This window comes from Balaenoptera acutorostrata, chromosome 1, assembly GCF_949987535.1.
Source record: "Balaenoptera acutorostrata chromosome 1, mBalAcu1.1, whole genome shotgun sequence".
Lineage (NCBI taxonomy): Eukaryota > Metazoa > Chordata > Mammalia > Artiodactyla > Balaenopteridae > Balaenoptera > Balaenoptera acutorostrata.
Genome location: NC_080064.1, coordinates 119,372,071 through 119,387,412, shown reverse-complemented (window position 1 = coordinate 119,387,412; position 15,342 = coordinate 119,372,071). Strand labels below are relative to the sequence as shown.

The 15,342-nt window shown below is 37.3% G+C and overlaps 1 protein-coding gene across 1 annotated transcript in view; it reads right to left on the bottom strand.

Moving 5' to 3' along the window:
- ATF6 (activating transcription factor 6) overlaps positions 1–15,342 on the bottom strand; it is a 228,199-nt gene that overhangs the window by 187,444 nt on the left and 25,413 nt on the right. The window contains exon 7 of the mRNA XM_028163936.2: positions 10,312–10,532. Within this exon, the coding sequence (XP_028019737.2) occupies positions 10,312–10,532 (221 nt within the window). The remainder of the gene's footprint in view (positions 1–10,311; positions 10,533–15,342) is intronic.

Sequence of the window (15,342 nt, the reverse complement as noted above, 5' to 3'; positions counted from 1 at the left end):
AACAAAAAGAATAAAATATCTAGGAATAAACCTACCTAAGGAGACAAAAGACCTGTATGCAGAAAATTATAAGACACTGATGAAAGAAATTAAAGATGATACAAATAGATGGAGAGATATACCATGTTCCTGGATTGGAAGAATCAACATTGTGAAAATGTCTCTACTACCCAAAGCAATCTACAGATTCAATGCAATCCCTATCAAACTACCACTGGCATTTTTCACAGAACTAGAACAAAAAATTTCACAATTTGTATGGAAACACAAAAGACCCCGAATAGCCAAAGCAATCTTAAGAACGAAAAATGGAGCTGGGGGAATCAGGCTCCCTGACTTCAGACTATATTACAAAGCTTCAGTAATCAAGACAGTTTGGTATTGGCACAAAAACAGAAATATAGATCAATGGAACAGGATAGAAAGCCCAGAGATAAACCCACACACATATGGTCAACTTATCTTTGATAAAGGAGGCAAGCATATACAGTGGAGAAAAGACAGCCTCTTCAATAAGTGGTGCTGGGAAAATTGGACAGGAACATGTAAAAGTATGAAATTAGAACACTCCCTGACACCATGCACAAAAATAAACTCAAAATGGATTAAAGACCTAAGTGTAAGGGCAGACACTATCAAACTCTTAGAGGAAAACATAGGCAGAACACTCTATGACATACATCACAGCAAGATTCTTTTTGACCCAGCTCCCAGAGAAATGGAAATAAGAACACAAATAAACAAATGGGACCTAATGAAACTGAAAAGCTTTTGCACAGCAAAGGAAACCATAAACAAGACCAAAAGACAACCCTCAGAATGGGAGAAAATATTTGCAAATGAAGCAACTGACAAAGGATTAATCTCCAAGATTTACAAGCAGCTCATGCAGCTCAATAACAAAAAAACGAACAACCCAATCCAAAAATGGGCAGAAGATCTAAATAGACATTTCTCCAAAGAAGATATACAGATGGCCTACAGACACATGAAAGAATGCTCAACATCATTAATCATTAGAGAAATGCAAATCAAAACTACAATGAGATATCATCTCACACCGGTCAGAATGGCCATCATCAAAAAATCTAGAAACAGTAAATGCTGGAGAGGGTGTGGAGGAAAGGGAACCCTCTTGCACTGTTGGTGGGAATGTAAATTGATACAGCCACTATGGAGAACAGTATGGAGGTTCCTTAAAAAACTACAAATAGAACTACCATACGACCCAGCAATCCCACTACTGGGCATATACCCTGAGAAAACCATAGGTCAAAAAGAGTCATGTACCAAAATGTTCATTGCAACTCTATTTACAATAGCCAGGACATGGAAGCAACCTAAGTGTCCATCGACAGATGAATGGATAAAGAAGATGTGGCACATATATACAATGGAATATTACTCAGCCATAAAAAGAAATGAAATGGAGGTATTTGTAATGAGGTGGATGGAGTTAGAGTCTGTCATACAGAGTGAAGTAAGTCAGAAAGAGAAAAACAAATACAGTATGCTAACACATATATATGGAATCTAAGGGAAAAAAAAAAAAAAAAAGGCCATGAAGAACCTAGTGGCAAGACAGGAATAAAGACACAGACCTACTAGAGAATGGACTTGAGGATATGGGGAGGGGGTGGGGTGAGATGTGACAGGGTAAGAGAGTGTCATGGACATATATACACTACCAAATGTAAAATAGATAGCTAGTGGGAAGCAGCCGCATAGCACAGGGAGATCAGCTCGGTGCTTTGTGACCACCTAGAGGGGTGGGATGGGGAGGGTGGGAGGGAGGGAGATGCAAGAGGGAAGAGAAATGGGAACATATTGTATATGTATAACTGATTCACTTTGTTATACAGCAGATGCTAACACACTATTGTAAGGCAATTATACTTCAATAAAGATGTTTGAGAAAAAAAAAAAAAAAAAAAAAACTATATTAGAGGGACTTCCCTGGTGGCGCAGTGGTTAAGAATCCGCCTGCCAATGCAGGGGACATGGGTTTGAGCCCCAGTCCGGGAAGATCCCACATGCCGCAGAGCAACTAAGCCCATGCGCCACAACTACTGAGCCTGCGCTCTAGAGCCTGTGCTCCACAACAAAAGAAGCCACCGCAATAAGAAGCTCACGCACCACAACAAAGAGTAGCCCCCACTCACCACAACTAGAGAAAGACCGCGCGCAGCAACAAAGACCCAACGCAGCCTAATTAATTAATTAATTAAAAAAAAACTATATTAGAAAAGAGATGAATTTCTCAAAGGTGTCAAAAAGACAAAGGCTGTGGAAATGTTCCAGATTAAAAGAAGCTAAAGAGACATGACATCTATATGCAATATCTGACCCTAAACTGGATCCTGTATTGGAGGGAAAAAAACTGAACTGATAAAACTGTAACATTGACATTTGAATAAAGTATTTTACAAACATAAATTTATGGGTCTGTACTACAGGTATTTAAGAGAATATCCCTATCCTGAGGAAATATACACTGAAATACTTAGGGGTAAAGGACTATGAGGTATGTTAGTTCCTCTAAAATAGTTCAGGAAAAAATTTGAGTATGTATGTATTGATAGATGGATAGACAGGCAGATAGATAACATGAACTAATAAAGCAAATGTAGTAAAATGTTAACAATAGGTGAATCCAGGTAAAGGCACATGGGTGTTCTCTGCACTACTTTTGTTTTTGCAACTTTTTAAAATTTGAAATTATTACCATATACAAAGTCTAATACACATGTACACACACACACACACACACACACACACATACGGCTGCAGTGCACACATAACACTAAGGAGTTACAGGAAACGAAAAAAGAAACTTTCCTTTAGAACTCATAATCAAGGGGGGGTAAGAGCCACAGAAAATTTTAACCATAACAGGTTTAATCCTTGAGTATCATTTGTTAACCACCTTTAACCAGTCAAAAGTCCTCTTCTGTTAACAATTAATATTCTTTCACATATTTGTAAAGCAGTAATGTTCTGGAGAACATACACCTTCTAAGACGATATCACCCCTGTGAAGTAAGACTACCATGCATCTATTACAAAAATAGGGAAACTTCTTATGTACTGATGTGGAAAAAATCTCTACGATGTATTAAGTGAGAAAAGCAAGGTGCAGGACAGTGTTTATAGTATGTTACCATTTCCATAAAATAGGTAAATAGGTAAAAAGACAAATACTTATATATTAAAGAACTGTCTCAGGAAGAATGCATAAAAACCTAGTAACAGTGACTGCTTCTGAGCAGGGGAACAAAATGGCTAGAAAGCATCTAGGGCATGGGAGGACTGTCTCCTTAAGAATGAGTCTCCAGGGCTTCCCTGGTGGCGCAGTGGTTGAGAGTCTGCCTGCCGATGCGGGGGACACGGGTTCGAGCCCTGGTCTGGGAGGATCCCACATGCCGCGGAGCGGCTGGGCCCGTGAGCCACAATTGCTGAGTCTGCGCGTCTGGAGCCTGTGCTCCGCAACAAGAGAGGCCGCGATGGTGAAGGGGCCCGCGCACCGCGATGAGGAGTGGCCCCCACTTGCCGCAACTGGAGAAGGCCCTCGCACAGAAACGAGGACCCAACACAGCCATAAATAAATAAATAAATAATAAAATAAAAAATTAAAAAAAAAAAAAAAAGAATGAGTCTCCAGGGACAGGTTACAGGAAGGGAAATCAGAGAAAGGAGAGAAGTATTTAATTATTTATTGATATAAATCAGCACCCTTCTAAAAGTAATTATTTATTAACCTTATCAAGATGCTACACTGAAAACTACAGAATAAAGAATGTTAACGTCGCCACGAAATAAATCTAACCTAATGCAACACATCAGGGAAAAAAAGAAAACACCTTCTGTTCACTTCCCATTCCAAAGATACTGTAAACACAAATGAGATTACTTGTCAACGTCTTTATTCAAGATAAATTTTTAGAAGCCCCAAATCTCCATCTAAAAAGGAACTGCAAATATTTTAACAAGTCATGTTTTTCTTTTATTTGCAGAGTCCCTGGTAGCAGCAAAGCCAAAAAGTAGTCAACACAGAAGTGATTTTTTTTACTAGAATGTGGATAGCTTTTCAGATCTCCAAATCTTCCTGTTGAATTTGTTCTGATGGATTCCTCTACTTTATAGCCTAAAGAAATATCATGATCTCCATGTTTCTGTTAAAGACTTAGGCACTAAAAAGTATCTATTCATTATTTACCTTCTTAGATCTGAGGTACCCACACAATTTAAGGATATTCAGCTCACACCTTGACCCAACAGAGTATCTATTCTTGGGTGTTACAGATAAAATAAGCAGCTTAAGTGTCAGTAAAAGTTACACTTTTTTTTTTTTTTCTGAAATAGAACATAGGCACTCTCTATTTTTCTAAGAGTTTCTCTGCACTGCTTTGCATTGTAAACAGATTATTTTAGATTCATATTTTCCTTGGAAGATACTCCTTTAGGGGGTCCCCTGTGAGTCGTGCTACTACATGTCCTCCTGGGTACAACAAGAATACAAGGCCCTGACCACTCTTTACCTAGGCCATTTCTCAGGGTTGAAACCTTGAGAGATGAGGTAACATCTCCCTCGGGACAATTAGGAGGCTTGCTTACTCCTTGCTGTAAAGGTAGTCAATTCCCAAGTTCAGCATTCCTCCACTGCAATAAAGGAACACTGTGTGCACAGCCCCCATCTGGGCCAGTATCACATTACCTCAGCGGTGACAATACTAACAATACCTGAAATCTTGAACTTAACTGTATAACACTGTCTCCACAGGAAAGAAGTACAAAGTTTTAATTTGGTATGTATGCTAGGGGAATCCCCTTCACACCATTCAAATACTTGAAGGACAGTGGAAAGGGATCCCCCCAGCAACTACCTTCTCATGATGGCTCTAGTGACCCAGGGCAGGGACTTCCAAAGGATAGGGGCTGGGATGGAAGAGGTCAGGTGACTAAGTAAAGAATTAGACAGAGGGTCCAAAGTAATAAAGGGTTTGGAAGATGTTCAACAGAGTGAACAGGCTGAGAGGAAGACCTGGGCCTCCTGTCAGTATAGCCTGTACCCCTTCATCAGCCTCCTATCTGATGTTATTTCTAGTTGTGACCTAGTTCCTGATCATTTTCTTTCCATTGTTCCCACCAACTGATTTCTATTAAGGGTTTTTGCTCCACCTTGACCCACTATGCGACATGTAGAATAGAATTTCACCACTTTTTTTTTCCTGCTCTGTTGTCCCAATCACCAGAACAATGTAGCTCCACAGCCTTAAAACCAGGGCCATAATGTCTCATGAACTTTATGGAATTACAATGGGTAGGCGGAAGTACTAAATGCAGATTTAAACAGACTGCTGTTTCCAAGCCCTTGGTTTGATGTTTGGTCACATTCGATAGCACTTTAAAGAAAGATAAGGGCTTCCCTGGTGGCGCAGTGGTTGAGAGTCTGCCTGCCAATGCAGGGGACACGGGTTCGAGCCCTGGTCTGGGAGGATCCCACATGCCGCGGAGCAACTGGGCCCGTGAGCCACAATTACTGAGCCTGCGCGTCTGGAGCCTGTGCTCCGCAACAAGAGAGGCCGCGATAGTGAGAGGCCTGCGCACCGTGATGAAGAGTGGCCCCCACTTGCCACAACTAGAAGAAGGCCCTCGCACAGAAACGAAGACCCAACACAGCCATAAATAAAAAAAAAAAAAAAAAAAAAAAAAAAAGATCTTCTTTAAAAAAAAAAAAAAAAAAAAGAAAGATAAGCGTGCTCTCCCATGAAGGCATCTTTGTACTTCCAAGATAACCATTTACTAAGAAACTGCTTAAGAGAATGTCTACACTGAAATAAGAGACCATGTTCATTTTTTCCATCAGGATCACAGCCAAAAACCAACCATATTTCTTGAAAACTTAGATGAGCTTTCCAAGAGTTAAACAGAACAGATTTACCAGCAAAAGGCAGAAAGAGTGAGATTATAATTTGAACCAGGCAAACTGTTTCATAACAGAAAATGGGGCACTTAATGTAGTTTGCAGAATATGGTATGCTAAAAACGCTACTTTATGGCAGTAGCAGGCCTCTAGAGAGTGAAACTAGCCAAACAAAAGAACAAAAAAGGTAGAAAAAAAGAAGCCATGTCAGCAATACAAAGCCACAAAAGACTGATGCACTTTTTTTTTTTTTTTTTTTTTGGTGCTGAATTACAACTTTTTCACCAGACCTTTGGTTTAAAAACACAAAAAACACTTGATGAAAAATTTTTCATTTTGGCCATTTTAAACCAGGAATTTATACTAACGCAAATTTATCCTACTTTAACAGGACTTGAGTCTAACAAACACATGCACTATTGAGGTCACAGAAGACTATATACATGAGAAGATCAAAGGTTTCTGCAGCTCCTTCTGGAACAGATTTACTCTGGGTTCCTGAATGGCTTGGCCAGCAGATAGGACAGACTGATGTTTCTTTACTTGAAATAAACATTAAGTCAAAACCTCTACCAGAAAACTCATACTGAAAAGGCTTGGCTCATTTCCTGATGTGCTAGCCAAGGAAAAATAAGCAAAAAAAACCTCCGTGCAGGTTGACCAGAAACTTTATTCTAATCGTCTTTAGGTCTCTTGCACCAGACACACAGTACTTGAATCTTTCTTGTGTATTACTGTCAACTCTAAATTTGAAAAGTAGTAAGAATGCTAGTCAATAAATAATGCTTAAAAAAAAGCTAATACTTGTTGGTTCTATACTTTCTCATCTCACACATCCCCCAGTTCTTCAATGTTGACTGAATTATTCACCAAAGTTACATCAGTAAATTATTCACCAAATTTACAGAGCACTCTTAAGAGTGCAAAAGCGGAACAGACATAGTCTTTCACACCAAAGAACTTCTAAAGGATGTCTGGCTAAAAGACCAACAAATAATTAATTGAAATGTTTAGAGATTACAGAATGGGTCAGTGACATACAATGACTGCCAACATTAAGATGCTCACTATTCAGATATTAAGCCTAGAAAAAAAAAAAAGACCTCTTCTAGTTTTTAAATACAATTCCTATATCAAAGAATCTTAGAATTAGAAGAAACTTTTCTATAACTTACCTGAACCTGTTCTAGATGAGTCCTCTGAAATAACCCAGAACAATTATCTTATTTTCCACATGACAACCTTCATTTCCTAGAAGATAGCTCTACTTTCAGTCTTCTCTCCTTCAGCTTACTGAATCATACCAACCCTTAAACCATTCCTCTCCCCATGACATGGTTTCTAGACCTCCTCCCCATCCTAGCTATGTTCCTCTAGACTGTCCAGTGATTGAATGTCATAATTCTATGAATGTAGACTAAGAATATATTAATATTTTTTAACAACTGTGATATACTGTTTATACTTTTTAAATATCTAATTAATCATTACCTTTTTCATGTCTAAAATATTTCATAATACATATTTTAAATGTCTAAACAAATTACATAAAGACAACTTTGAATATTTTCTATTGCAAGTTCTATTTGGGAATATTATAGAAGAAACATTCAAATTCACAATTTAAAGAGTATTAAAAGAAAATTTTAAGGGATCATTTTAAAAATCCTTCTTCAGGACAGAAATTATTTCAAGCATCTTATCTGACCACAAAGGTATGAAACTAGAAATCAACCACAGAAAGAAAAATGGGAGAAGAACAAACACATGGAGACTAAACAACATGCTACTAAAACAACAATGGGTCAACAATGAATCAAAGAAGAAATCAGAAAATACCTCAAGACAAATGAAAATGAAAACATAGCTTTCCAAAATCCATGGGATGTAGCAAATGCAGTTCTAAAAGGGAAGTTCATAGTGATACAGGCCTTCCTCAAGAAACAATAAAAATCTCAAATAAACAACCTAACCTGCCACCTAAAGGATTGGAAAAAAAAGAACAAACAGGGCTTCCCTGGTGGTGCATTGGTTGAGAATCCGCCTGCCAATACAGGGGACACGGGTTCGAGCCCTGGTCTGGGAAGATCCCACATGCCACAGAGCAACTGGGCCCGTGAGCCACAATTACTGAGCCTGCGCGTCTGGAGCCTGTGCTCCGCAACAAGAGAGGCCGCGATAGTGAGAGGCCCGCGCACCGCGATGAAGAGTGGCCCCCGCTCACCGCAACTAGAGAAAGCCCTTGCACAGAAACGAAGACCCAACACAGCCAAAAATAAATAAATTAATTAATTAATTAAAAAAAAAAAAAAGAACAAACAAAACCCAAAGCCAGCAGAAGGAAGGAAGTAATAAAGATCAGAGAGGAAATAAAATAGAGATCAAAAAACAACAGAAAAGATCAGTAAAACCAAGAGCTGTTTTTTTGAAAAGATAAAATGGACAAACCTCTAGCCAGGCTCACCTAGAAGAAAAGAGACAGGACCCAAATAAACAAAATAAGAAATGAAAGGGCTTCCCTGGTGGTGCAGTGGTTAAGAATCCACCTGCCAATGCTGTGGACATGGCTTCGAGTCCTGGTCCAGGAATACTCCACATGCCGCAGAGCAGTTAAGCCCGTGCGCCACAACTACTGAGCCTGCGCTCTAGAGCCCGCATGCCTCAACTACTGAAGCCTGCGTGCCTAGAGCCTGTGCTCCACAACAAGAGAAGCCACCGCAATGAGAAGCCCGCACAACCGCAACGAAGAGTAGCCTCCGCTCACTGCGACTAGAGAAAGCCCACACATAGCAACAAAAACCCAACTCAGCCAAAAATAAATAAATAAAATAAATTTTAAAAAAAATCCTCTTTCATCATTCTTAACTTCCTCAGTCTCCTGTGAAAAACATACTCTTTTTTTATTGGTTGTACAACTTTTTAATTGAAAATATCATGAAATATCTTTAATCTTTGTTATTGTTGTTCATCTACTTATTGTAGAAAATTTACCAAACACCAAAAGAAAAGAAAGATTACATACCCAACTTAAATGATTACCAACATTTTGCCAATCATGTTTCCTCTATCCTGTGCTCATCATCTCCCCATAGAGTATTTTAAAGCAAATTCCAGCTTCATATCATTTCATCTTCAACTGAAACACACACTATGCATTAGTGCCTATTATGCCATAAGCACTGTGCTTACCTTTTTTAGTCCTCAAAATAAACTAACATAATAGTCAAGCTTAATCCTGTACTATCCATGTCTGTTCTCATATGACACTAATGTTCCTCCTTCATGCTTTGGCACACACTGTTTTCAATACCTATGTAAACTGTGGGAATTACTATAGAACTTCGATGTTCTACTTCCAGTAGATAATATTCTTTTGTTATGGGTCCTTACAATATTTCTCATGGAGATTACTTGGTTGTGTTTATGCAACAGTAAAGCAATTTCACAACTAAATGGGCTACCGACGTGCTAGTTAATAATTCTGGTAGACAGATCAGTCAGTAGTATGATAAACAACCTTACATAACTCACAGGATTTTAAAAGTACTTTGCAATACCTAAAGAAAAGGTGGAGTAGCAATATTAACAACCAGTAATATCCACTTTTATTTTAAAGAAAACTTATAGGCTTTGTTTTCCCAATCACAATTTTAGAGAACCCACTTTTAGACTGATTATTTAACTTTCATTGAACTTTAGGACCATAATGTTCAATTACTATTTAATACATAACATGAGGTATTTTGTATCACTTTTAAAGAAAGCAAGAGTTAGCTGGCAAGTACTATAACCGGTTCTAGATTGTGACAGATCTTAGGAAACTTTCTGTGATTCATAAATTACAAGTCCCTACAACAGAAATTTTGAAGTTTTGCAAAGATGGGAAAAAATTAAATAATCATTAAGAAACAGAATTCTTAAGAATAGCAAGTCATCATTATGCAGTGGTGAAAACCCTTCAATAAGTCAAGAGAGAAGATAAATATAAACCCTGACTAAAAAGCAGTCTACAGACTCTTATCTGGGGAGTTGCCAAAAACATTTCAATCAGGAAACATGAAAGAATCCTGTAAAATACTAGTGTATGATTGAGTTGGGGGTGACAGTCTGGAGGAATGTGATGAAAAGGTCCAAAAGAAGGGATTAAAGAATAGGGAGGTATGCATACTTCTCTTTTCATCAAACCACTTCAGACTTTTTTTAAACCTTTTCACTTAGATTCTAACATAATAAGCCTTACCCTAATTTTCCACCAAAGACTGGATCTGCAATTTCAGCACATTTGACACACTATAACAGACTTTAAAAAACAAAAAAGTGTTTCGTTCCTTTTTTTGTTTTCATTTTTTAAATCAGGCATTAAAAAAGCACTAAGCTTCAAAACTTACATCTGAACCCACACTTCTCATGGTACTTTGTAGGACAGGTTTAGTCACAGAAAGTTTTCCATTCACTGGGCTATTTGCCACTGGGGCTGGTACCACGTTCACCACGTGATTAGGTAGCTGTGTGGTTGCCCCAGCGACAGCAAGGACTGGTTGAGGAGGGGACAGAACTCCAGGTGCCTGGAGTTGTACCATGGTAGGCTGAGAGAGCACCACGGTCTGACCTGCAGTAGAGAAAAAAGAAAAGGAATCAGAGGGTGCATAACTACTGTGGCAGGAGAAGATATTCAACATTTAGGTCTCTTCTGCAGATATAATAGGTAAGACCAAACAGAGGGATTTGAAACCACCAATTAAAACACAATCAATAGCAGCACACATTCATACTGACTTTTGTTGTGTTTTTAATGAAACCGACTAAATTCATTCTCTTTGAAGTTATCATTAACGATGTATTTCCACGCTTTTTTTCAGCTAACACATATCAAATCTGCTAAGTTATACATAGATTTCTCTAAGTATTAACCTCTGAAATTTATTAGTGCTAAAAGTATTTATCATATTACAAATATCAAACCTTCTATTCTGAACATAGAATCATATATTTTAAATTAATGGGATTTAGAAATACATATAACACCAAAAATATATGACAGAGATTCAGTAACTCAATACTTGGAAGAACCTGAGGCTACAAATACCAAAAATGTTCAAACCACTTAGCTAACACGGGAAATGTAAACCTGTAATTTAAAATAGTCTGCAGATAATATCGACTCCCCTACCCACCAAAATGGTCTACAAATCTTTTCTTAATCTTTACATTTAACCTTATTTTAAAATTACACTAATCTGAGGAAAATTAGTATCATTAACCTAAAGAAGGCTCATACAACTCATAACACTGGTCTATTAAAATTTTTACTTGCCTGCTGAGTGTTTGCTTTCAGATCTGGCCACTTTTATAAGGTGTTGAAAGCCTCACCTAACATCCACAACTGCTTGAGCCTATTTAGCAAAATAAAGGTACTAAAGTAACTGGCAACTAAAATTTCATATAGTATATTTATACTCTTCTTTAAAGGAAAAAAAACATACCATACTTTCAGACAGTGTAACATGATCCATGTAAAACTCAGCTCAGTATTTCAAAGGATCAAGGAAAACTAAAAATCAAAATGATGCTTCAGAACACCTGTTTGTTAAGAACATCTGTCTTAGCTTAAAAAAAAATCACTTGCATAAAATCAAAGTCTTTATGTTTCAGAAGGCCTCAGAAAGCATACGAAAACTAGAATTTAATTAATAGCATTTTATCCCAGGTAAATTAGTAAGAAAGACCTAAAAATAATTTCACAGATTTGTAATGTATACAATTTACTTGAGCATAAATGATCACTAAATATTTTTATCTTCTAATTTTCCCTTGGCATAATTTATTTTATGAGATGAAAACACATAAAATACAGAAATGACTCATAAGCAGATATATATTTGCTTATGCCAAATATTCAAATAAAAATAATTAACAGGGAATTCCCTGGCAGTCCAGTAGTTAGGACTCTGCACTTTCAGTGCCGAGGGCCCGGATTCAGTCCCTGGTCAGGGAATTAAGATCCCGTAAGCCGTGTAGCACGGCCAAAAAAGAAAATTTATAAGTAAATTTATAAATAGCATATTTATTTAAATAGTAAATGTTAAGTTTTTTAATTACACTTATTGAGATATTACAGTCAATCTGGTACTATGAAAAGACATACTCATCAGAATGTAAAACTTAAACCAAGGGTTCCCACCCTGAATATAAGGACCCTTCTTTAATAGCAAAAATATCATGGTCACCCAAGATGATCATGGCTGTCCTTTCAGTTTTGTGGATTGAGAAAATACATGATGAGAAAAGGCTGTTAAGAATTTAGTAATGATTTTAAATGAATTTGGAGTTTAGTAATCAGAAGTATAACCACAAAATTTAAAAACATCAGTACAAAGATATATGAAACAAATTATTTATTCAGTCTACAGAAAATATGGTTTTGCAGATGCCCTGCAAAAAGCCAAAGGTTACTACTACTCCAACCGCACATATCCCAGGGCCCACTGTCTACAGGTTGAGAACCACTGACCTAAACCAATACTTTGAGAAGAGCATTATCAGAAGCAGTGTTCCATATCTTCTGAGTTTAAAAATTATGATAAAAAGACCCTAAAAAACTAAACAATGTTCAATGAACTGTGGGATTCTTCCAAAGAACAGAGAAGGTGGTACACATAAAGAATTAAGTCATTTCAAAGAAAGGATCCTACTTCTAGCTCCAGTTACAGATTTAAAATATTAGCAGTTAACATATGCAGATAGCTTTGTAATATTTCTTAAAACTAACTGAGAAAAATAATCCAAGTCTGTAGTATCCAGTGTCTGGTTATCACCATTCTCGTTGCTGAAAGAACTGCAACACGGAGTGAGGGAGATGGAGCAATGTCAAGTCAAGGTCTGCGTACCAAATGTGGCTCCAAGTCCTACCAGGCCACTGATGTCTCCTTTTTTTCCCAAAATGCACATCAAGCCCTTTCATCCCAGAGTGCCTAACTAACCTCAAATTATTGAGCACCTAAATCAAAGATCCTATAAATATACTAGGCATGTTTGGGTTCAAGACAAAATGTGGAGAAACAACTAAATTTCCATGACAATGTGTTCAAGGTGACTTGCTAAACCTGACATGCTAGATGCCCACCAGCGCACAAAATGCAGTGCAAAGGACTGTTTCGGGTCTTAAATAGTTAGCAGCTGAACACAGTTACTACTGTTCCTAGTGTGGAAACACTTAAAAAGGACATATCAAAAGGCTGTTTATCCATTTCAGCATGCTCAAAACCCTCTTTGGCATTACACACAAATTCCCCTTAATGGACCACGGCTGGTTTCAATGCTGGATACTTTTGACTATGTATGACTCACTGATAGTGATAGTCAGTTTCTTCCTTTTCAGTTACCTTCAAAGATTTCAAACTTTATATCAAACATTTATTGAATGCCTGCTTTGTCTAAAATAGTATGGCTGTGTGACAGTAAATTTCTCTGTGTATTAATTTTCTCATCTATAAAATGGAGATGATAATAATAGTACCCATCCTCACAGAGCTGATGTAAGGATTAAATAAGATAACGCACTTAAGCACTTAGAACAGTGTCTGGCACGTAATAAGAGCTTAAATGTTAGCTAGTATTAATTATTTTTATTATTATTAATTACTATTAACCTCCTTTTATGTATAATAATAGCTTCTATAAGGGTATTGCATGTATTATCAATTCATTAGTTCTCATAGTTACTGTTATTTAACTATTGATATAAATTTGTTAACTCCCCAATTAGATAGAATTCTTGAGATCAAGTACCACATCTCTGCATTCTTTTAGAGGCAATAGACTATAGTGATTAATTACACAGACTGAGCCAGACCACCTGGGCTCAAGTTCTGACTCTACTGCTCACTAATAGAATGACCTGGAACAAGTTATCTTACCTCTATCCTCCATTTCAATGATTTGTTACCACTATCTACCCAAAAAGCCCAAGACAGGATACCTTCCTCTCTATCCTCCATCCCCCTTTCACATGACCTAATTACCAAGCCCTGTGATTCTACACTTTTTAACATCTCTACTGTCTGTCCTGGCTCTTCATTTTCATTGATATTCCAGGCTTTCAACATCTCTCACCTGCACTACTCGTACAAGTCTTAATGGATGTATAGGACTTAGATGTAGAAGTAGGCAGAAGCTGTTTCAGGCAGATAGAATGGCATGTCAAGAAACGAGGAAAAAAAAGAAAAGTTAAGGGACAATGGCCAGATTAGTTGAACTAAAAGATTTATAGAAAGGAGAGTTATTATAAGGTAAAGTTAGAAAACTAAACTGGAGTCAAACCATGAAGGGTTTTACATTCCAAGCCAGAGAATTTGAACTTAATCCTGTAAGAATTACTTCTTTTTTAATGGCAAAATATTTACTTCTGATACTTACATCGATTAACTGTAAAATGCCTTTCCTATATTTCTCTTCTTCTTCCCTCCCCATTTTCAAATAAATGGAAGATATACCCTTAAATCTATATGTTATTACAATATACCTCTCCAGATTGTACTATAAAAACAGACAAGTGCCCTATATTAGCATATGCTCCCCCAAAATAAAACTGTCTTCAGATAATGGGAAAGCACTGAAGTTCTGAATAATGTATGATTCAGGTTTCTAAAACTGATAAACTGCTCAGAGAAGTTTCTCTTCTTGCTATAGGTGGGAACTTCTATCATTCAAACATAGCCAATGGTCTGCTAAGAGCAAATTCTTACGAATACCCCTTGCTTTACATACTCGTCATATTAATATCAAACTTTTACTTTTTATACATGTGTTTTAACAGCTGATGGGAACTATAGTGAAGTTCTTCACAAGTTTAGATTCTCAGCCTTTGGGAAAACACAGACCCTTTTGAGATCCTGATGAAAGTTTTGGAGACTATCCCTAGAAAAATCCACAAATAACATACACTAAATCTTGCATTTTATTTTAAGGGGTTTATGAACACTTAACATCCATTCACAGGCCACAAGAATACCCATTCTACAGGACTGCTATTTTTCACATGAAAAAGGCAGTAGTTTTCACCCTGTCCTAAGAGGGCAGGTATTTCAGGTTTGTTTGGTTGGAGTTTTTTTGGTAGGGATTGGTGGATTTTCACGGATCCATCCAGTTTCTCGCCTAGTTCTTTTTATCAATGTCATATTGTCTATGACCATGGAATAGAATAAAGATAACAGAGTACCTGGAAACCAAATTTATGACCTTGCCCTCATTAAAACCATGCTCCAAAGAAATGAGCTAACAATCCACAGCTGGAAATACAGCCATAAATGTAACACTGGTATTTATTTACAACCCATTCCCCATTGACTCCAGTCCTACTTGGTGCCAACAAGCTAAATCCAGGGAAGGAACGCTGCGCAAGTTTCCCTTTAGTCATGTGT